The 25,009-nt window shown below is 38.3% G+C and overlaps 1 protein-coding gene across 3 annotated transcripts in view; it reads right to left on the bottom strand.

Annotated features, from left to right (window-relative positions):
* The window catches only part of NGLY1 (N-glycanase 1), a 56,669-nt gene that overhangs the window by 25,830 nt on the left and 5,830 nt on the right, over positions 1–25,009 (bottom strand). For all 3 annotated transcript variants that reach the window (XM_061193720.1, XM_061193719.1, XM_061193721.1), the window contains exons 2-4: positions 23,908–24,022; positions 19,107–19,352; positions 2,428–2,593 (exon numbers count right to left, since the gene is read on the bottom strand). In XM_061193720.1, the coding sequence (XP_061049703.1) occupies positions 2,428–2,593; positions 19,107–19,352; positions 23,908–24,022 (527 nt within the window). The remainder of the gene's footprint in view (positions 1–2,427; positions 2,594–19,106; positions 19,353–23,907; positions 24,023–25,009) is intronic.

Below are 25,009 nucleotides of genomic sequence, written 5' to 3' on the forward strand. Positions count from 1 at the left end.
GAATCCAAAGCCCCTGACACTTACAGCAAACATTAAACACAATGTCGTTAATGGTGCCCAATTCCTAGTTAAATGGACATTTACACCTTTCACAAAAGGCCTGTTCACCTCAGTTCCTATTACCCAATACATCGTATCCGACATTTAACAAAAAATTACGAGGCATGCTAAAAGGCAAGGAAAAACCTGAAGGCAAGAAAAAAGTCTGAAGAGATAAAGCAAGCATCAGAACCACTCATATATGGCACAAATTTTGGAATTAGGGAAGTTAAAATTACTATGATTAATATGTTTGGGGCGCGAATGAGAAAGGTAGACAACATGTAAGAACAATGTAAGCAGAAGGATGGAAACTCTAAAAAAATGCTAGAAACCAAAAAGTGCTCTAACAGAGATAAAGAATGCCTTTCATGGGCTCATCAGTAGATTGGACACAGCCAAGGAAACAATCACTGAGCCTGAAGACAGGTCAACAGAAACATCCCAAACTGAAAATCAAAGAGGAAAAAAGAGAATAGAAACAAACAAAGGAACAAAGGAACAAAACACCTAGAACATCCAATTATGGTGGGAGAATTTTAAAAATGGACCAGAACATCTAACAATGGTGGGAAACAGTTTTATAAAGGTAGAATAGGATACCCTATTTTGCAATATCAGAAGGAAAAGAAAGAGAGAAAGGAGCAGAAGAGATATCTGAAGTAATAATGGCCGAGAATGTTCCAAAATTAATGAGGCACCAAACCACAGATCTGGGACGCTCAGAAAACACCAACCAGGATAAGTACCAAAAAACTACACGTATGCACGTCATATTCAAACTGAAGAAAACTAAAAACAAAGAGAAAATCCTGAGTGAAGCTGGGGATGGAGGGGGAGGTGAGGGGCATAGGTGGGAGAAACCTAAAGAAGAATAAAGATAGAAATTACGGTAGACTTCTCATCATAAACAAGCAGGCAACAGAGAGAATAGAAATTTAAAGTGTCATTGACAGAAAAAAAAAAACCCACCAACCTAGAATTCTACATCCCAGTGATATTATCCTTCAACAGTGAAGGAGAAATAAAGACTTTCTGAGGCAGAGAAAAACTGAGGGACTTCACCTCTAGTATACCTGCCCTAAAAGAAACAGTAAAAGAAGTTCTTCAGGAAGAAGAAAAGTGATGGTCATAAACTCCGGCCTGCATACAGGAAGAGTGTCAGGGGAAGAATGAATGAAGGTAACATAAAACCTGTTATTTTTCTCATTCTTACTTAGTCTACAAAGTAACGGCTTAAATAATAACAATAGCAATGTACTGAGTGATTAAAGCCTCTGGGGAAGTGAAATGAATGACAGCAGAGTCTCAAGGGATGGGAAGGAAGAATTGAGACATTCTGTTAAAACGTATCTGCACTACACAAGAAGCAGTATAATGCTTTTGAAGGAGGGGGGAGGGATAAATTAGGAGTTTGGGATTAACATATACACACTACTCTATATAAAACAGATAAACAACAAGGACCTACTGTATAGCACAGGGAACTCTACTCAATACTCTACAATAAGCTGCATGGGAAAAGAATCTGAAACAGAATAGATATATGTATCTGTATAACTAAATCAATTTGTTGTACACCTGAAACTAACACAACATTATCAATCAACTATACTCCAACATAAGATAAAATTTTTTTTAAAATTGGAAAAAAAATGTTTATTGTAAACTAGGGCAACCACCAAAAAAATACTACAGAACCCCCTAGAAAAGGCAGTATTAAGAAATGACTTAACAGATAAAAACCAATTACATAAAAACTCCAAGTAAAAATGCTGAAGTTGGAAAAATTTAACAACTAAAATCCTAAGACCATTAATGAAACCAACAAATAATTATTTCTTGATGAATGTGGCAGGCACTGTTCTGAGCCATTTACATGTACTATCTCAGTTATCTCTTAAAATTATCATTCTTATTTTCAAATGAAGAAACTGAGGCATGGAGATTAAACTACTTGCTCAGTGATGCACAGTGAGAGTCAGAGCTGAATTTATACCCAGGTAGCTGGCTTCTATATCCACACTCTTTATCAGTAACTGTCTATTAAAGGGAGTCAGTGGTCTAATCACATGAATTAATTTTGAGTAAGGTTTTTCTCCGATTCACATTAAAATCTTCTAATAATGCCACCATATATTCCATGGACTAAAGTTCTACTATATCTGAAAAAAAAAATCACATACGAATGATTAAACTGCAAATACACATTCCAGTGTGCATGAGGTGTATGCAATAAAAAATTATACTATTGTTGTACTTCTTAAAAATCCAAATAGAACTGGGTTACGTATTTACAATGTAAACAGCAAAAGGCACCATTTCAGCGTTCCCACTTATTTAGCAATGATGCATATTTAGCAATGAATGGTTATGTAAAGCCACTACCTTTATCCAATTTTCTAGCTCTAGATAACTTTTCTTGTGATCTCCTTTTTAGTTCTTGGACTGGAATACAAGCCAGCACTTTCTCCTGGACAGCAAGATTCTCATAGACCAGTACATGCTGAAGGTTGGACTGAAGAGCTTTTAGAATGATTGAATCACCAGTAACCTAACAGAAAGAAAATAATGAAATTAGCTTTTCTCCATATGCTGTAAAAATAATAACACTGGTTCTATGTTAAACATAATAAAAAAACACTGGTTCTATGATTTCATAGATAAAGAATGTATGGATTCATTGCAATATAATAATTATACTCAAAACCTTTACAAAATTAGTATTAGGAGACAGCCATATCTGTATCACAGTCTAAGACATGTCTATATTTTCATCTGAAAGTATGTTATTGAGGATATAAATATTTAGGCAGGGATATGTTGAACTCTTGACCACACACCTGGAACAAGACAGCACTCTAAGCAATGCATCTGACAGCTGTTTCCACTTCAAATCCCTGTAAATGACAATTTTTTTTTAAACTTTATACCGCATTAGCTAACGAGGACTACTCTCAAGGGATCAGGAATTTTGAGAAATTCCTGAGAGGAAAGGCAGATGCAAATGAACTAAAGGAAGAAACAACAGCAATATGCCCTCTAGGGAAAGTGGTTATAAAAACTAAGAGGGCTTCCTTGGTGGCGCAGTGGTTGAGAGTTTGCCTGCCAGTGCAGGGGACACGGGTTCGAGCCCTGGTCTGGGAAGATCCCACGTGCCGCGGAACAACTGGGCCCGTGAGCCACAACTACTGAGCCTGCGCGTCTGGAGCCTGTGCTCCGCAACAAGAGAGGTCGCGATAGTGAGAGGCCCGCGCACAGCGATGAAGAGTGGCCCCCGCTTGCCGCAACTAGAGAAAGCCCTCGCAGAAACAGAAACGAAGACCCAACACAGCCAAAAATAAGTAAATAAATAAATAAATAAATTTATTAAAACAAAACAAAACAAAAACTAAGAAAGTTCTCAAAATAATCCCAAGGAGAGAGGAGACTGAGGACCCGCAGAGCAGGAAGGGGCCTTGGAGTGAGCGTGAGGAAGGCTGCTGGGCTCCACGGGAGGAACAGCTAGACATTTTGGTCACCACTGTCAACAAAAAAGTGTGTCTCTGAGCAGTGAGGGCGGACGCTTAGACTTCTAAAAGGAAAGAGGAGTGCCCCGGCTCGGAAGAGGCGCTGCTCGGGCAGAGCCCACCTGGCGGGCGGCATGTCCTGCCCCTCCCCACAGTGGCTGAAACCAAATGCGGTATTCACAGACAGGCTAGCAGGGACTCTCAGACCCCTGTGAATCCACAACGACCCGTACTGTTGAGAAGATGCACTAGAATCAACAGCAGAAGAAGGAACCCTGTGGCAATGGCAGCAAACACAGGAAAAGACTAAAAAAAAGTTTATCTTTAGAAATGCAAGAGTACATTGCAGTCAGAGAAAGAAAACTATGGATCTTGGAAATTGAAAATGTAAACACTGAAATAAAGAAGCACAGATGGTGTGTCAAACAGCAGAACAAACACAGCTAAGTGATCAATCAATTAGAAGATTGAGACATTTTCTGAGGATGCAGTACAAAAGAACAAATAAGACACTGAGGATAAACCCCAAACTTCCCAAATCCAGCTAACAGGAAGTCTAGAAAGTAGAGTAGAAAAAAAATGGAAGAAAAAACTTCTCAAAGAAATAATGGAAAATTTCTGAGAGTTGAAGAAAGAGCCAGTGTGAATGGGAAAACGAAAACAAAAACTATACCAGGTATGTAATAGTGACATTTCATGACAGTAAGGATTAAAAACAAAATACTAAAAGCCTTCAGTGATATCAGACATCTCACTGGAAACAACGGAGCAAAATCTCTGAAATGCTGAGGGAAAATGAGAACATACGACGCATACCCAGGCAAACTCATTACATAGAAGGACAAAATAAACACATTTTCTGATATGTAACAATGCAGAAAATATATCACTCCCAAATCCTATTTTAAAAAATTATTAGAAAAGTTATTGTCCCCCCCCAAATATAATACAGCCAAAGTAAATAAACAGAACACCAAGGAGTAGAACCTGGGATAAAAGAGCACGAACGAGTTAAATAAAAACCAAACAAACTAGCAAAACTTAAGTTCCGATTGTTATAAATAAATAAATAATAATTGAAAAGCAAAATCTCCTAAGAAAGGTGGCAGGGAAGGGAGAAGAGTAAATCCTTTCTGAGGTTCCTGTCTTATTGTAAGATGTTGGTAGAAAAATATAAAGTAAATACCTGCATTAGAAATTTAAAGAGAATAATTAGAAGACTAAAAGGAGGATACTTAACTTCCTAATTTTTAGAGGGAAAATAATGGAAGAAAACTTGATCAATCTAAACAAAAAATAGAAAAAGAAAACAAAAAACAAGAAGGACACAGACAACACAAAATAAGATGTCAGAAGTAAGTTCAAACATATTAGAATTTCAGTAAATAGGAATGGATTAACCTGTTTATTAAAAGGCAGAGATAGATTAATTTAAAAAATAAAAACCATTACCAAATACTTACTGTAATGTCAGGCACTGTATTAAGCCCTGGGCATGGGTGCACAAAACAGACATAATCACTTTACAGTCTGAAGGGGAAGGCATTAAACAAGAAACGACAGAATCTTCACATGAAGTCGACAAATGTTTGTGTGTAAATGTGTGTGTGCATATGTGTTAGATGATGGAAAAATAATGGAGACCAAACCAGACAAGGACATTTATCCTCACAGAATAAGGAGTCTGTGGACACAGAAACAAATATTGCTACAATGATGCTAATTTACTCAAATATTTAAGGAGCCTTCATTACCTGTTAGGTACGGGGGATATAACGGTTAGACAGTTTATTCCTATGTACGGTAAGAGTTATAAAGCAAACACAGAGGACAGTGTAACTGTACAACTAGAATTCCCTGGAGAAATGATATTTGCAGTAAAATATGAAGGATGAGAAGCAGCTGGTAACCAGGGAAGGGAGAAGACCATTCCTGTCGCAGGGAGCAACATGTAGGTAGCTGGGGAGTCTGCACAGGGGGATACACTTAACATGCTGTGAAGGATCAGAGAGAAAGTCAGTGTGTCTGGAGCACAGAGCACCCAGGGGAAATGATGGAGCGAGACAGCTGAGCAAGAAGTTGGGCTGGGGAAGCATCTAGATCTTCCCTGTCTCTTTCCACTGTAATGGGAAGCTATTAAAGAGACCTAAACAAGGGAGTAAAATGATCAGATTTGTGTTCTCTGAGTCTGACACCAGCTGTAGGGGGGAGAAAGCAGGTCTCAGAAGACTCACTGGGGGACCACTGCCGAACTATGAGGGAGTGGAGGCTTAAACCAGGGTGGGGACAGAGGTGGTAGAATAGTGAATGGATACGAAAAACATGTAGGAAGTAGAATCAACAAATCCTAGTGACTGAACCGTGGGGTCAGGGGGCAGTTAGGAAAGTAGAAAAATATGTGGGAATGATCCACATATGAGCAACTGGGTCAATGGTTGAACCACTTATAATAGAAGGAAAACCAGGAAATGGTCAACTGAGCTAAAAACTACGAATGGTCAAGTAAAAATGAACTGAAAAAAGTCCATTAAATTTTAGCAGTATGGAGATCACTGATGATCATAGTAATAAGTTTTGTAACAGTGTTAATAAGGAAAACAAGTTTTAAGAGACTCAGTGATATAAGTGGTGTCCCGAAGTGGGCCAGGTACCCCAAAGGAGCTGTACAAAGTGGTCCACTGGGATAGGGACAGAAAATACTACAACTTCTATTTATATTATTTTTTTGTCCAAAAAGTAAAGCAATTAAGTTATTATAATATTTAATATTTGGATCAGCGGTGGCTCCCTCCCAGGCTACAGAAGCCATCCTGAGGGAAGAAAGGGGCCAGGGCTGGCCTTTAGTAGGTACAGACACATTTACTCTATTAACAGACGACAGAAGAGATGGGGCAGACCTGAAGGTGAGAAACCCAGGGCACCCACAGCAGGAAGGAGTGTGCTTTTTACCAGAATTGATACAGAAACAAACAAACAAACAAGCAAACAGGATGTCTCCATTTTTATTTGAAAGAATTCCTATAAAGAGGAGACCCTTACAGTTGTTTTTAATTTATTTATTTATTTTTACACACAGATTTTCATTTACTGAGAGGGTAAGAACTCATCCAAAGAATTTTTACTTTCATTTTTCACTCTGGAAATTACCTCCTTCACTGTGGTTTTTAATGGCACTCAAACAATCTTGAAGAATAAAGTTTATTTTGCCTTATTTCTTTAAATACTCATTGGCACAATGCCAAAAAAACTAATTCGTAAAAATAGAAGTTTGCTGATTGCATGGCCATTATAGCAGCTGGGTAACCATGTAGATGAGGCAACAGTTAATTGCTTAAGAGTTAAAAGTTATTTGGAATACAAATGGGAGTTTAAAACGTGAAATCTGTTTTAGAGCAAAAAAGATTTTTTTCTTCACTAATCGTACCTGGATTCCAATTATTTGGTTTCTAATGTGAGATATTTAAGACACTTTATAAGAAAACAAGTACAATGTGTATTTTTGTCAAATCACACAAAATAGAAGCAGTGATAGAAGCAGTGGAATTTGGATAAGCAAATTTACTTCTTTAGTAAAGGACAAGGCTTCTCAAGACCACCAGCCCTCTTCCTACCTTTTTACAACCCTTTGCTTCAGTGGCTTTTAAATTTAGAACCTGTTTTCTTAACATAAAAGTTTAATAAATTTTTAATGATAGTTTTAATCAACTTGTGACTTCAATAAACATTTCTTACAAAAACCGCTTTATTCTAGTTGTAACAGTAATAAATGTTGCAGAAGGTTTCCAGGAAATACTGAATGGTATAAATAATATGAAATCACTATAATTTCACCACTCAGAGAAAATTATAGCTAAGATATCTGTGTACAGCTTTCCAGACCTTTTAAAAATGAACATATTTATGTATGTGTGTTTTTAATAAGAAAAATGGAAATACACACATACACACAACATATGTTGTTTAATTTTGGAATTCTTAGTTTACCTTTTTTTCACCACACAATAATTGTCTTCATGTGAAAATATACCACATCATCATTTCTAACGGATATTAAGAATGCCAATTTAAATGTGTCATAATTGCCTGTTGAAAGTATGTAAATATATGTTACTTTTAAGAATGGTTCACGAACAAGAAATTGAACATTTAAATCTGTGTCCAAAGGAGACAAGGAGGAGATTTCTTCTCTTACAAAGTTTGCATTTAGATCCAGACTAAGAAGTTGTTTTATGAGATTTAAATAGTTTAAAAATCGACTAACTCAGAGATGCACAGCCAGTGGAAGAAGATGCCAGGACGGCCAGGAGGCTGAACCTGAGTGCTCTTCATGGTGGGCTCCTACCGTTTTAAGTCTGCATTTGAAGATTTTGCAATTCTGACTTAACTCTTTAACATCTTCAAGACGGAACACATTTGACTTTGATGTGGAGACTACAGAAGGGCTTTGCATATAATAAGCAGAATTGGTGTCAATTTAAAATCATAAACAGAACAGAGAGGAGAAAAGATGGTGGAGAAGGACCTAAGCTCATCTCCTCTCAGGAAAACACCAAAATCACGACTAACTGCTGAACAACTATGGATGAAAAAGACTGGAACCTACCAAAAAAGATATTCTACATCCAAAGACAAAGAAGAAGCCACAGTGAGATGGTAGGAGGGGCGCTTTCGCTGTGTAATCGAATCCCACACCCACCGGGTGGGCAACCCACAAACTGGAAAACAATTATTTTGCAGAGGTTCTCCCACAGGAGTGAGACTTCTGAGCCCCATGTCAGGCTCTCCAGCCTAGGGGGCTGACATCAGAAGGAGGAGCCCCCAGAGCATTTGGCTTTGAAGGCCAGCAGGGCTTGAGCGCAGGCTCTCCATAGGACTGGGGGAAACAGAGAATCTGCTCTTGGAGGGTACACACAAGGTTTCACATGCACTGGGACCCAGGGCAAAGCAGTGACTTCATATCAGCCTGGGCCAGACCTACCTGTGGGTCTAGGAGGGTCTCCTGGGGAGGCGGGGGTCAGCTGTGGCTCATGTAGGCTCCAGTGCTGGGACACCTCAGTCCAAGCAACCAACAGGGTGGGAACACAGCCCCACCCATGAGCAGACAGGCTGCCTAAAGACATCCTGAGCACACAGACACCTCTAAACACACCCCTTGACACGGCCCTGCCCATCAGAGGGACAAGCCCCAGCTCCACCCACCAGTGGCCAGGCACCAGTCCCTCCCACCAGGAAGCCTGCACAAGCCCCTGGACCAACCTTACCCACCAGGGGGCAGACACCACAACCAAGAAGAATTATAGTCCTGCAGCCTGAGAAACAGAGACCACAAACACAGAAAGTTAGACAAAATGAAACAGCAGAGAAATATGTTTCAGATGAAGGAACAAGATAAAACACCAGAAGAACAACTAAGTGAGGTGGAAATATGCAATCTGCCTGAAAAAGAATTCAGAGTAATGGTAAAGATGACCCAAGGTCTTGGAAAAAGAATGGAGGCACAGACTGAGACGATACAAGAAATACTTAACAAAGAGCTAAAAGATTTAAAGAACAGAGATAAATAATACAACTGAAGTGAAAAATACACTAGAAGGAATCAATAGCAGAATAAATGAGGCAAAAGAACGAATAAGTTAGATGGAAGACAAATTGGTGGAAATCACTGCTGTGGAACAGAATAAAGAAAAAAGAATGAAAAGAAATGAAGACAGTTTTGGAGACCTCTGGGACAACATTAAACACAGCAACATCCGCATTATAGGGGTCCCAGAAGGAGAAGAGAGAGAGAAAGAGCCTGAGAAAATATCTGAAGAGATTATAGCCGAAAACTTCCCTAACATGAGAAAGGAAACACTCACTCAAGTCCGGGAAGCGCAGAGAGTCCCATACAGGATAAACTCAAGGAGGAACACACCGAAACATATATTAATCAAACTTACAAAAATTAAAGACAAAGAAAAAATATTACAAGCAACAAGGAAAAAGCAACAAATAACATACAAGGGAATCCCCATAAAGTTATCAGCTGATTTTTTTCAGCAGAAACTCTGAAGGCCAGAAGGAAATGGCATGATATATTTAAAGTGAGGAAAGGGAAAAACCTACAACCAAGAATACTCTACCCATCAAGCCTCTCATTTAGATTCGATGAAGAAAGCAAAAGCTTTACAGACAAGCAAAAGCTAAGAGAATTCAGCACCACCAAAACAGCTTTACAAAAAAATCTTTAAAAAACTATTCTAGGCAGAAAAGAAAAGGCCACAACTAGAATCAAGAAAGTTACGAATGGGAAAGCTCACCATTAAAGGCAAACATAGAGTAAAGGTAGGAAATCATCCACACACAGATATGATATCAAAACCAGCAATTGTGAGAAGAGGAGAGTACACATGCAGGATATTGGAAATGCACTGGAAATTAAAAGACCAGCGACTTAAAACAATCTTGTTTGTATATAGACTGCTATATCAAAACCTCATGGTAACAGCAAACTAAAAATCTACAATAGATACACACACAAAAAAGAAAAAGCAATCCAAACAACACTAATGACAGTCATCAAATCACAAGAGAAGCTAACAAAAGAGGAAGGGAAGAAAAGCAACCTACAAAAACAAATCCAAAACAATTAACAAGATGGCAATAAGAACATACATATTGATAATTACCTTAAATGTAAATGGATTAAATGCTCCAACCAAAATACAGACTGGCTGAATGGATACAAAAACAAGACCCATATATATTCTGTCTACAAGAGACCCAACTTCAGATCTAAGGACACATACAGACTGAAAGTGAGGGGATTGAAAAAGATATTCCATGCAAATGGAAATCAAAAGAAAGCTGGAGTAGCAATACTCATATCAGACAAAATAGACTTTAAAATAAAGACTGTTATGAGAGATAAGGAAGGACACTACATAATGATCAAGGGATCAATCCAAGAAGAAGATATAACAATCGTAAATATAAACGCACCCAACACAGGAGCACCTCAATATGTAAGGCAAATCCTAACAGCCACAAAAGGAGAAATCAACAGTAACACAATAATAGTGGGGGACTTTAACACCCCTCTTACATCAATGGACAGATCATCCAGACAGAAAATAAGGAAACACAGGCCTTAAATGACACATTAGACCAAAGGACTTAATTGATACTTATAGAGCATTCCATTCAAAAGCAGCAGAATACACATTCTTCTCAAATGCACATGGAACATTCTCCAGGACAGATCACGTGCTGGGTCACAAAGCACACCTCGGCAAATTTAAGAAAACTGAAATCATATCAAGCATCTTTTCCGACCACAACACCATGAGATTAGAAATCAACTACAAGAAAAAAACTAAAAAAACACATACACGTGGAAGCTAAACAATATGTTACTAAACAACCAATGGATCAATGAAGAAATCAAAGAGGAAATCAAAAAATAACTAGAGACAAATGAAAATGAAACATGACGATCCAAAACCTATGGGACCCGGCAAAAGCAGTTCTAAGAGGGAAGTTTACAGCAATACAATCTTACCTCAGGAAACAAGAAAAATCTCAAAGAAACAACCTAACCTTACACCTAAAGCAACTAGAGAAAGATGAACAAACAAAACCCAAAGTTAGTAGAAGAAAAGAAATCATAAAGTTCAGAGAAGAAATTAATGAAATAGAGATGAAGAAAACAACATAAAATGTCAATGAAAGTAACAGCTGGTTCTTTGAAAAGATAAACAGAATCGATAAACCTTTAGCCAGACTCATGAAGGAAAAAAAGGGAAAGGGCTCAAATCAACAAAATTAGAAATGAAAAAGAAGTTACAACTGACACCACAAAAATACAAAGGATCATGAGACTACGACAAGCAACTCTATGCCAATAAAATGGACAACCTAGAAGAAATGGACAAATTCTTAGAAAGGAACAATCTTCTAAGACTGAACCAGGAATAGAAAATATGAACAGACCAATCACAAGCACTGAAATTGAAACTGTGATAAAAAAACTTCCAACAAAAGTCCAGTACCAGATGGCTTCACAGGTGAATTCTATCAAACATTTAAAGAAGAGTTAACACCTGTCCTTCTGAAACTATTCCAAAAATGGCAGAGGAAGGAACACTCCCAAACTCATTCTATGAGGCCACCATCACCCTGATACCCAAACCAAACAAAGACACCACCAGAAAAATTAAATTACAGGCCAGCATCTCTGATGAACATAGATGCAAAAATTCTCAACAAAATACTAGCAAACCAAATCCAACAATACATTAAAAGAAGCATACACCGTGATCAAGTGCTATTTATCCCAGGAATGCAAGGATTCTTCAATATCTGCAAACCAATCAGCGTGATATACCATATTAACAAATTGAAGAATAAAATCCATATGGTCATCTCAATAGATGCAGAAAAAGCTTTTGACAAAATTCAACACCCATTTATGATAAAAACTCTCCAGAAAGTGGGCACAGAGGGAACCTACCTCAACATAATAAAGGCCATATATGACAAACCTACAGCTAACATCATACTCAATGGTAAAAGGCTGAAAGCATTTACTCTAAGATCAGGAACGAGACAAGGATGTCCACTCTTGCCACTGTTATTTAACATAGTTTTGGAAGCCCTAGCCACAGCAATCAGAGAAAAAAAAGAAATAAAAGGAATCCAAATTGGAAAAGAAGAAGTAAAACTGTCACTGTTTGAAGATGACCAGATAGTATACATAGAAAATCCTAAAGATGCCACCAGAAAACTACTAGAGCTCATCAATTAATTCAGTAAAGTTGCACGATACAAAATAAATACACAGAAATCTGTTGTTTCTATACACTAACAGTGAAAGATCAGAAGGAGCAATTAAACAAACAATTCCATTTACCATCACATCAAAAAGAATAAAATACCTAGGAATAAACTTACCTAAGGAGGCAAAAGACCTGTACTCAGAAAACTATAAGATACTGATGAAAGAAGTTGAAGATGACACAAACAGATGGAAAGATATACTATGTTCCTGGATTGGAAAAGTCAATATTGTCAAAGTGACTATACTAACCAAGGCAATCTATAGATTCAATGTAATCCCTATCAAACTATCAATGGCATTTTTCATAGAACTAGAACAAAAAAAATCTTAAAATTTGTATGGAGACACAAAGACCCCCAATAGCCAAAGCAATCATGAGAAAGAAAAACAGAGCTGGAGAAATCAGGCTCCCTAACTTCAGACTATACTACAAAGCTCCAGTCATCAAAACAGTATAGTACTGGCACAAAAACAGAAATATAGATCAATGGAACAGGATAGAAAGCCCAGAAATAAACCCATGCACCTATGGTCAATTCATCTATGACAATGGAGGCAAGAATATACAATGGAGAAAAGACAGCCTCTTCAACAAGTTGTACTGGGAAAACTGGACAGCTACATGTAAAAGAATGAAATTACAACATTCTTTAACATCATACACAAAAGTAATGTTAAAATGGATTGAAGGCCTAAATGTAAGACCGGATACTATAAAACTCGTAGAGGAAAACATAGGCAGAACGTTGTCTAATATAAATTGCAGAAATATCTTTTTGGATCTGTTTCCTAGAGTAACGAAAATAAAAAGAAAATAAATAAATGGGACCTAATTAAACTTAAAAGCTTTTGCACAGCAAAGGAAACCATAAACAAAATTAAAAGACAACCCACAGAATGGGAGAAAATATTTGCAAATGAAGCAGCTGACAAGGGATTAGTCTCCAAAATACACAAATAGCTCATGCAGCTCAATATCAAAAAGAAAAAACAAAAAAACCCCACCACAATCAAAAAATGTGCAGAAGCCCTAAATAGACAGTTCTCTAAAGAAGACATAAAGATGGCCAAAAAGCACTTGGAAAGATGCCCAACATCGCTAATTATTAGAGGAATGCAAATCAAAACTACAAAGAGGTATCACCTCACAATGGTCAGAATGGCATCATCAAAAAGTCTACAAATAATAAATGCTGGAGAGGGTGTGGAGAAAAGAGAACCCTCCTACACTGTTGGTGGGAATGTAAATTGGTACAATTACTACGGAGAACAGTATGGAGGTTCCTTAAAAAACTAAAAATAGAATTACCATATGACCCAGCAATCCCACATCCTGGGCATATATCCAGAGAGAACCATAACTCGAAAAGATACATGCACCCCAATGTTCATTGCAGCACTGTTTACAATTCCCAGGACATGGAAACAACCAATATATCCATCGACAGATGAATGAATAAAGATGTGATGTGTATACACACACACACAATGGAATACCACTCAGCCACAATAAAGAATGAAATAATGCCATTTGCAGCAACATGGATGGACCTAGAGATGATCAATAAGTCAGACAGAGAAAGACAAATATCACATGATATCACTTCTATGTGGAATCTAAAAAGATGATACAAATGAACTTATTTACAAAACAGAAACAGACTCACAGACTTCAAAAACAAACATGGTTACCAAAGGGGAAAGGTCTAGGAGAGGGATAAATTAGGAGTTTGGGATTAACATATACACACTACTATATATAAAACAGGTAATCAACAAGGACCTACTGTATAGCACAGGGAACTCTACTCAATGTTCCATAATAACCTATATGGGAAAAGAACCTAAAAAAGAATTGATACATGTATACGTATAACTGAACCACTTCGTTACACACCTGAAACTAACACAACACTGTAAATCAACTATACTCCAATATAAAATAAAAGTTAAATTTAAAAAAATTAAAAATAAAAAAATATATATCTTCGTTTTAAAAAAATCAACTAATTTTGTTATTTATCATTATCTAACATTATTTTTATAATTTCAATGAAATAATCTCAAATGATAATTCTTTTAAATAGATACATATATACTCATATACACAATGGGCAATAATTTCTAGAGTGATAAAAGTGTTGACGCAAAGTCCTCAACAACTTCATACACATTCTAAAAGCAGTCACATATCAAATAAAAGCATACATTTAGACTATCTGTGCAATAACTGCCAAAGACTTTTTTAAGCAAATCATACTTCAGAGTCACATGCTTTCAACCCAGATAAAGTTGCAAAATTGGAAACAATGCTTCTAACATTCTGAGGCTCAGTCTTTGAAAACCTGTCTTTGCTGATTTGAACCTGCTTTTGGAAGGCAAAGGGCATAAAAATATATACAGGGTTATCAGGAAGTTATTTCATATAAGAACACTAAATACTCAGCATGTATAACCAGCAAATTTAAGAAATCAGTTTGGTCATTAGGAAAGTACAAATTAAAGCCACAATGAGACACTATTTAACATTGACTAAAATGGCTATAATAAAAAAGACATTAACAATTATCAATGAGAATATTGAGAAATCGGAACCTTCACACTCTGCTGGTTAGAATGTAAAAAGGCGCAACAGCTCTGGAAAACAGCTTGCAATTTCTTAAAGCAATAAACATAAACTTGTCATACAACCCAGTGGTTCCACTTCTAGGAATCTACCCAAGAGAAATGAAGACACCTGCCCACACAAAGCCTGGTATGTGGACACTCAAGCAGCATTGTCCGTAAGAGGCAAACACGGCGAACCCAAACGCCCACCATGGAATGCTATTCAGCAATAGAAAGGAAAAAAATACTAATACATCCTGCAATATGGATAAACCTCAAAAACATACAAAGTAAAAGAAGCCAGAAGCAAAGGACTATGTAGTGTAGCTTTCATTTACATAAAATATCCAGAAAAAGCAGCAAAATAAATTTCTAACTACATCACCGTTTATTGAGCACTGGTATATTCCAGTACTTTATATCTTAAGGGAAAAACTTATTGGCAACTTCAACATCAGTGACAATCACCTTGTCTTATATTTCCAAATTTTACTTGATACAGTTTCAACCAAAGAAATATATTAGTTGTGACACTCAACAGTGCTCAGGATTTGTCTAGTTTACATGCAGTTAAATGCTTTGTTAATCTCTCTCCTGCTGCTTTACTTGGGCCATTTTAATTCTCAGTTAGTATCCCCACTCAAAATGAGAAAGGGAGGAGAACATAATTGTCAAACTCTGTAATACAGCAATTAATGGTGATAAAAGCTTAAATAACAAAATACTTTTTAAAAATGTGTACTTCAGTGATCCATGGAACCAGGAGTTGGCTATAAAAAACAAGATTCATTCTAATTCCTCCCAACTCCCTTAAGGAATACAGAAAAAGATACTTTGTCCCAGGGACTAGAGAAGTAAGAGTTAATATACAGTAGCCTTCTAAGAGCATATGTGTTTGTGAAAGTTTATTTTCTTCTAAACTCTAAATTCGTTTTGACAATAGAATGACAATTTGTTTTTAGTGTAGTATCCAGGCCCTTTCTGGTAAGTAATTAAAGACCTCAAACTATAACTGAGGGGCTTCCCTGGTGGTGCAGTGGTTAAGAATCTGCCTGCCAATGCAGGGGACACGGGTTTGAGCCCTGGTCTGGGAAGATCCCACATGCCGCGGAGCAACTAAGCCTGTGCACAACTACTGAGCCCGTGCTCTAGAGCCCACGTGCCACAACTACTGAAGCTTGCACGCCTAGAGCCCATGCTCCACAATGAGAAGCCACCGCAATGAGAAGCCCGTGCACTGCAACGAAGAGCATACCCCGCTTGCCACAACTAGAGAAAGCCCATGAGCAGCAACGAAGACCCAGTGCAGCCAAAAATAAATAAATAAAATAAATTTTTAAAAGATTGAAAAAAAAACTGTAACTGAATTGCAAGGTTAGGAATAAAAAAAATTTAAAAAAAAAAAGGAAAGAGGTTAAAGAAAATTCAGAAAATCTGAAAGGATTTTCTGAGCCAGAACACTAAAAAAAATTCTACTTAGTCCAGCAGAGAGCTATTTTGTAAAATAAAACGGTTTCCTGCATTATGCTTTTCTGTAAGCCTGGTTAGTACTGTGCATTTTAACCTGCAGTACTGAGATTCAACAAAAGATAAAGCAAGGAATCTTAAAAGATATAGTCTAACACTTTAATTAGAAGACTCATAAGAAAAGGTGCTAAAAACCAAGAAAGAGGTTAAATATGCTTCTCTATCTGTATCAGCCTTTTTTTAAAATAAATTTATTTATTTTTTAATTTTATTTATTTTTGGCTGCGTTGGGTCTTCATTGCTGCACGTGGGCTTTCCCTAGTTGGGGTGAGCGGGGACTACTCTTCTTTGTGGTATGCGGGATTCTCATTGTGGTGGCTTCTCTTGTTGCGGAGCATGGGTTCTAGGTGCGCAGGCTTCAGTAGTTGTGGATCGTGGGCTCAGTAGTTGTGGCTCATGGGCTCCAGAGTGCAGGCTCAGCAGTTGCGGTGCACGGGCTTAGTTGCTCCGCAGCATGTGGGATCTTCCCAGACCAGGGCTCGAACCCGTGTCCCCTGCATTGGCAGGCGGATTCTTAACCACTGCGCCACCAGGGAAGCCCCTGTATCAGCCTTAACTGCAAAATTGATGAAGACCTGTTACCCCGAGGTGTAATGACATGCTTTAATCCTGTACATGAGTCCTGTATAAGGTACGTTAACACATACCCATAGAAGTATGTAACTCGTAAGTAAATAGACACTTATTGGGTTATGCATTCAACATTTTATCACTGGTAAGATGTACAATCAAAAAAGAGTGGAAACCAGTGTCCTAAGGACTGGACTGGCTAGGGTTACTATTCTGTCCCAATAGAGTTAAGTAGTCCCACTTTTCTGTTACTCTGTGGTAACTTTGTTCTGGATGAAGCAGCTGAGATACTTTACAGAAAGAATTACTGTTACCAAGAGCAAACCTTTAAGTCCTTTACAGTTTATTAAGCTTTCACATATGCTCTCATCTGATGCCCACGGCCACTTAATATCATTACTAGTTGATCCAATAGTATCCAGTAACAGTTTCTTGGAAGCATTCATAAACAATAGCTGTGTTTATTATTAGTATAAACAAACATTAGCTGTGAAGCTAATGAGAGGAGAAATATTTTAAAGACTTAAAGGCTAACCTAAGTCAACTGAGGCACAAAAGAATGTGTTTTAGAAGAGTTAACCCTCCACAAAAAAAGTTGGGAAACCACTCATCAAGAATTATTATTCAGGGGCTTCCCTGGTGGCGCAGTGGTTAAGAATCCGCCTGCCAATGCAGGGGACACGGGTTCGAGCCCTGGTCCGGGAAGATCCCACATGCCGTGGAGCAACTAAGCCCGTGTGCCACAAGTACTGAGCCTGCGCTCTAGAGTCCACGAGTCACAACTACTGAAGCCCGTGTGCCACAACTACTGAAGCCCGTGAGCCTAGAACCCATGCTCCGCAACAAGAGAAGCCACCACAATGAGAAGCCTGCGCACCGCAAGGAAGAGTAGCCCCCGTTCGCCACAACTAGAGAAAGCCCGCGCGCAGCAATGAAGACCCAACGCAGCAAATAAATAAATAAATAAATTAATTAATTAATTAATTTTTTTAAAAAAAGAAGAAGAAGAATTATTATTCAAAAGGACAGTAACTCTCTCTTCCCCTGCCAGCCCCTACCACCTTCAATTCTTTATTTTTTAAAGACAAGCTTAGGGTATTCCCAGCCCACACTAAGGAATGACTGCCCATCATCTGACCACCAGGGAGGTTAGGTTAAAGGCTCTCCAATTATTCAGCTGGAGAAAACTGAGGGTAGATTTAACAACTGACTCTAGATGTAGAGTTCCAGTGTATGGAAGAGAGCAACCAGGTGTTTCACCAAAATTGAAAGAGGACATGAGTTTAAGCTGCCTACTGATAAAATTACCATAGAAAAACCATGAAAATTTTTCTGACTGTGAAAATTTAGGAGTAAAATGCTTAAGGACCTTTATTAAAAGGGATTTTTTTGTAAACAGGATAATTTCCTATTAAATAAGGTCATTTAAGTATACCGAGAATGCCTGTAAGACATCAGTAATTTGACTTCAGTTCTTCAGAAGTATATATATGTATGCTAGCACCACTATCAGTAAATTAATGATTATTTACCTTAAGCCTAAAGAAGCCGATTTTTTATTGAATTGAGGTGCTGATAATGGTAGGTTGTTGGAATTAATAATTCCATGGTAGACAGCAGCAGGTATTACATCAGAAGTGTCAAAGCAATAGAGGAAATCTTATTTGATGGCCACACACCTGTCTAGCAAGTCCTTCACTTTTTCTAGGTTAAAGACATATGCTAATCTGTGCAACTGATTTAAGTGCCACGGCAACAGGTACATTTACAAATGATAAATTAAATAAAACCCTGGCTGCCTCAGAAACAATAAGCCACAAGTTAAGATTTAAAAGTCCAAATAAAAGACAGCCATTTCCCCACTTTTGTTACAGATCTGACAATTTTTTAAAAGAGCTCAGGAAATTTGAACGTATTAGAACTATAAGAACCAAGAATGACTGAGACATAAATTCTGGAGTAAATCCTATTTTAAAGCGTTTGCTATATCAACACTTTGAAAGGAGCAGTCAAGGAAGGTTTAATTCTAACATTACCATTGGAGTGGACGGTGGGTTTGATGACCGCCCTTCACTGTTCCCTGGATGCTGGGTCAGCCCATTAGGACCGGACGGCTGCGCTGTAGGAAGCTGGGTGCTGGCTGCAAGTTGCTGAGACAATTCTGCTTTGTGGCTCTTGTCTGATCCATCCAATCGGCTACTTCTCTCTATGGCAATCAGGTCACGAATTTTTTGCAGCTGCTCCACTGAAGCTTTTTTAGGAAAGATAAGATGGGTTTCTCCCTGGAATTTATAAAATTAGGGAAAATTTTAACCTTTGCTTTATACTGGCAGTCATTCTTACACAGTATACGTAAAATGGAGCCAATACTACAGAACACATCATATTTTAACAATCTTTCTCTTTTCTTACCATTTTGGCACTTTTTAAAAAAATACAGGCAAAGGTATACCAGAAAATTAAGAAAATATGTCTCCTTGTTAGCATAAAATGTTTAGCCTGTTTTATTGGTTCAAAAGACCTTTAGAAAAATACTTTATCTTTTAGAAATACTGTAATGAGTCAGAAAGCCTCCTAAGAGATGCAAAAATGCACATTCCTATCTTCTCTGCAATACTATATGATACAACTATTCTCCATGAAATTCCCTATGAAATAATGATACTATAGATACAGCCATTCAAAATGATCACTGGTCACATAAAACCAGTAAGAAGTTATATAACAACCTTTGAATCTTCTAAACTCAAATCTTTAAGAATAGCTACATGATTAGAAGTCTGTGTATGGAGTTCACTAATTCTTCCAAGATAACAAAAATTACATCCTGAGGGTCAATTCAAAACTATGGATTGCTATTTAGTAATACAAAGGTGGTCCAAACAAAAACAAACCATCAAACAATAAAAATCTGATTCTTTAATAAGTGATTCATTTAATGAATTCACATAATATAATCAGAGTGCTCTGAGGTACAATAAACATTACAACAAAGCTCACAATGTAAAATAGTAAATTAAAAAACAAACAAAAAAGTGAAATGAAAATATATTCCATCAAGGTTTAAGGTGTTGAGAAGCAACAGTGTTAAAACAGTAATTCCACCAACTGCAAATGAGATAACACAGTCGTTACAATATGCAGTGGACCAACCTGTAGATTGTGAGCATTTAAATTCAACTCCACAACTGAGAATGATCTTATTTCCCTGGTGATGGCAGATCTACAGGAATCAACTGACCAAGACATTACTCCACAACGACATGAAAATCAATTCCACGTGAATCCATTTGAAAAAGATGGGAGAGGCCAGCAATCTCCATGTATTACCCAAAACAGCTGTAAAAAAGACTACTACCATTTACTGCATTTATGTATTTCTAGGTACTGTGCTAAAAAGCACTTTACCCACATTATCTGAAGAATTCTTACAACCACCTTGAAAGGTAGGTATTGGGTTTATCCCCACTTTTCATATGGAAATACAAAGGCTCAGAGAAGTTAAATAACCTGCCTGACGCTACCAACCGTCAGAGCAAGGATTCAAACTGCATGACCTTAATCGCTATGCTATAACTGATTCCACCTGAGACTGAACAGAGATCAAAAACCCACAAGCCTGTACAAATAGCTGGAAGGGTTGAGCAAAAAGCATTTCTACAGTTGTGATGATTACATACACAATGGTTGGCACAAATTGGAACACAGTGAATTTTCCAACAGGAGAAAGGAACCACCTCCTATCTATGATGAGCTCTGGGAAGAGAAACCAGACTCCTGGTTTAAAACCAAGCATGGAGGCCCCTGATCTCACACCGTGAGTGGAGCAGCACCGAGGAAGGTACACGACACCACGGCCAGAGATGGGAGAGCCTGACAGCCATGTGGATCTGGCTGGTCCACGCCTCAGAGAGGGCCCCGGTGAGACAGAGGCTGCTCCCTTCCCTTCTACCTTTTCAGGACCAGTCCTAAAAGAATGTATGACTATGATTGAAGTGTCTATACAAAAAAGTTTAATCGACAGCACTGTATTTTCATAAAAGGACAAAACTACAGGCTTAATGCACTAGACCCAATAACATTTTAAGAAACCAACGAGGATTCTAGTATTTAACGAAATCTATGTTTCTCAACGCATTCTTGGTGAGACAATTCTCACTGCCAGATGTGAGTCAACCCCGTCCCTGCTCGCTAAATGCTGGTGACATCTTCCAGTCACCAAGACAACCAAAACCATGGCCCTCGATGCCCCATCCTCCCCGAGGGTGGGTGCAGCTCCCAGCAAGAACTACTCCACTAAGCCAGCCGGATGGGTCACACGACCATTTGAATCCCAATCTTTCTCAACCTCCTCCTCAGAATTTTCATAAACAAGAATGCAGCCTCAGGGACAAGTGGGCACAAAGGTGTCCAGGATTTTAATGTGCAACTGAAAATTTCAGGATAGGTCTTGGACTCCTACTTCATCTCAAAGCCCACCAAGTTTCTTTCTGGTGGTAGAGTTCAGTTTCAGCTCCGTTGCCTAACACTGATAAAACATTTACTTCCTACAGTGTGAAGTGCAAAGCCAGCCAGAAACTCTAAGTATAAATTAGTCTTAAAGCATGATCATCTTTTCTGAAATTGTGACTCTGCTTGCATCAAATACTACTGCAAGTCTCAATCTGGCTTGTTACCTGGCACTGGCGTGACCAACCTACAAGTTTGCCTGGGACTGAGGGGTTTTCTGCGGGGCTGGACTTTCACTGCTAAAACCAGGACAGTCCCCGGCAAACTAGAGCGGTTGGTCATCCCTCCTGGCACTCAAGTATTTGCTGAATGAAAGATAAATATGATTCCACTGAATCTGTGACACTCCAACAATGAGAAACAATGAGAAACTGAAACACTTTAACAGTCTCCAGTTGTCATTTACTTAATTTTCCTGTCATTTGACTCTCAAAAATCTGCATTTCCTTGAACAAATTCATCAACGTTCTCAATTTTCCCCATCTATAGTTTTAAATTCTTTATGTTCAGATGTCTGTGAGCAACTACAAGCAGGTGACACCATAATTTATACCTCCACCCTGGCCTCTCCTTTTGAATCATCAAAGACTCATATATCCAACTCTCTACTTGACACCTCTACTTGAATATTTAACAGTATATCAGTTACAATTATCCAAAAGACAGTTCGTTTTTTCTCCCCTGATACTTGCTACTCTTCAAGATTTTTCAACCTCGATGAATGGTACTCCCATCCACTCAGTTGCTCAAACCAAAACCCAGACATCACCCTGATTCCTTCCTTTCCATTACATTCCACATCTAGTTCATCGGCAAGTCCCACAGACTGCTTCAAAAAGAAATCCTGGATCCCACTACTGCCCCATCTCCACTGCTGTCGGTCTTTAATTCCACAAATATTTACTGGGTGCCCACCTGCTCTGCTCCTTTCCCAGCAGCCAGCACACAGGGAGCAACACAGACACAAAGCCTGTCCTCACGGAATCTAGACAAACCACTACCATTTCTCCCTGAGACTAATGGGATAAGCTTTATAACTGGCCTCCCTGCTTTAACCCTTGCCCCCATCCAGAACATCCAGAATATTCTCTTTACAACAGCTAGAGCCATCTTCAAAAATACTCTTCCCTGCTTAAAACCTTTCAATGGCTTCCCATCCCACTCGTCATAAAGTCCAATCTTTACCACAGTTCCCAAAACCCCAGGCCTGCCTCTGTGGCCACTTTCTGTGCCAAGGCTACTCCTGCTAGAAATCCTCCACACGTGTGGATCTTTGTGCCTGAAAGACCCTCACCTGAGAGCGTCAGGTATTTGAATTGCTTCTCATCACTCAGGTCCCAGCTCAAACACGATCTCCTCAGGGGCCTCCCCTGAGCGCTCGTCCTCACATAGCCGCCCATCACTACAGTTGCTTATGATGTTCTTTCCATGCCTTATTTTCTTCTTTGTGCTCATCTTTGTTTTCACACCTACTGCCTGTCTAACCTACAGGAACGCAAGCTCCATGTGAGATGGGATCTGTTATCTAACTAGTTCACCACTATATTCCTAAGGCCTGAAACAGAAGCAGGGGAGGCAAGCAGAGAGGCGGGGAGGAAAGCACATCCCAGAGCAACTCAGCATATCTCCTTAACAGCTGCTACGGTCTTGCCAGTTGACTGCTATTGGCTGCTCGCCCCCTAGAACCTGGCTGGACCTCTCTCAGTATTCCATAAACTAGAAATGGTTAAGCATATACACATAAAGAAAACTCATCATCTTGAAAGCTACTTTCATTGTGTCATAAAATTAAACTATGCCACAAGATTTCACAACATGGAAACACCAAGCTTTTCTTTTGACCTGAAAACAAAAAAACCCACTGAGATTCTTTTCTTCTGTCACAGAAGGGAACCCTTATGTGTGGCAACTAAACTCAACTTTTCTGTTTTTACTCTTGTCATTTCTTACTGGAGACAGGTGGTTGGACCCCCATCAGCAATTGTGGTTGGACCCCCATCAGCAATTCATGTTTGCTCACATGGCAGATTTTTGCTAAAAGTCTAAAGAGAACCACAATTTAGTCCTTGGGTTGCATGCCCGACCTCCCTATTCTAAAGGACTGAGATTGTAAGAATTCTCCCTGTGGGAGAGTTGTTATATTTTACTGTGATTTTAAAGCATATTGACTGTGACTTTTCAATGTAGAGTAAGTGAAGAAATAACTGGTCCCATAGTTTTCCAAAATGAATCAATCAATAAAAATATTCTTATTTAGAAATTATCTATCAACACTATACTGAATGCTCTGTACACGAACTGCGGAGAAGAAACCGTGAACACACTGACCTCTTCAAAGCCCATTTCAAATAAACATTCAACAGCTCCTCTGACAGGCAAGAGTCGAGTAGAAAAAGTTGTGTTTCCAATCCGGATAGATCTATATTTTTCATCATTAGGGTTTCTGATTAAAAAAAAAAAATTCTGATTATATATAACAATTTACATTTTTCACCATGTTTTTGCATTCTTTTTCACATTTTATACTGGCTATACGCCTACGAGGTAGTAGAGATCCCAGCTTTAAAGGAAGAGGATGCACAGTCTGGAAAGACAGACTGATTTTGTGATTCTTACCTCGTACACACTTACTGCAACATTATTGTTTAACTTCACAGCTGATAATATCAATGCTGCCCTAAGGGAAACCCATGCGACATTCTATTTCTGTGCTGTTAAAACTAGAGACCTTTATGAGTTTTTAGGTTGCTAAGAAAAAATTCCATGCAAGCTCCAGACAGGGGTAGAAGGTTTTGCCTGTTTTCTTCTGATGGATCTCAGTCATCGAGAATAGCGCCTGATGGACGTGTAGATGGTGGTTAATAAATATTTGTGAAACGAATGAACAAAAGAAACTAAGAAGCTATATACAAATGAATCACAGCTCCTCAAAGACTTTACTTCTGACAAACATGAACCTAGGTATACCTTTACGGTCACTTGATTTTTCTTTCTTCCCTAGACCAATGGTTGTTTTTACGATAATTTCTGTTTCAGCTCAAGATATATTTTTGTCACAGCAACTACGGTAATAAAATACAATGAAGATATGAATTTCTTTTACCATGATTAAGATTTTGAATAGTACACATGAGATGAGACCAGCACATGAAAAATCTTTGATTTGAGATTTGTAATAACGTTGATAAATCAGAAAGGCTGTAAAAAAAAAAAAAATCAGAAAGAAAATAAAAGGTTAAAGACAATCAAGGTATTATACTCAAAAGGCCTTCTGAACTTAATTCAGGATGATAAGTAGGTTTCATATCTGTTACTGACGCCCTTAAAATGGTAGTGGCTTCCATCAGTATGGCATTAAGAAAGACTGAGGCTGTCTCAGGGGTCCACAGAAGCAGTGCTGAGGCTACCAGCCTGGGGTCTGGGATGACGG

The sequence above is a fragment of the Eubalaena glacialis genome, chromosome 6, assembly GCF_028564815.1.
Source record: "Eubalaena glacialis isolate mEubGla1 chromosome 6, mEubGla1.1.hap2.+ XY, whole genome shotgun sequence".
Classification (NCBI taxonomy): domain Eukaryota; kingdom Metazoa; phylum Chordata; class Mammalia; order Artiodactyla; family Balaenidae; genus Eubalaena; species Eubalaena glacialis.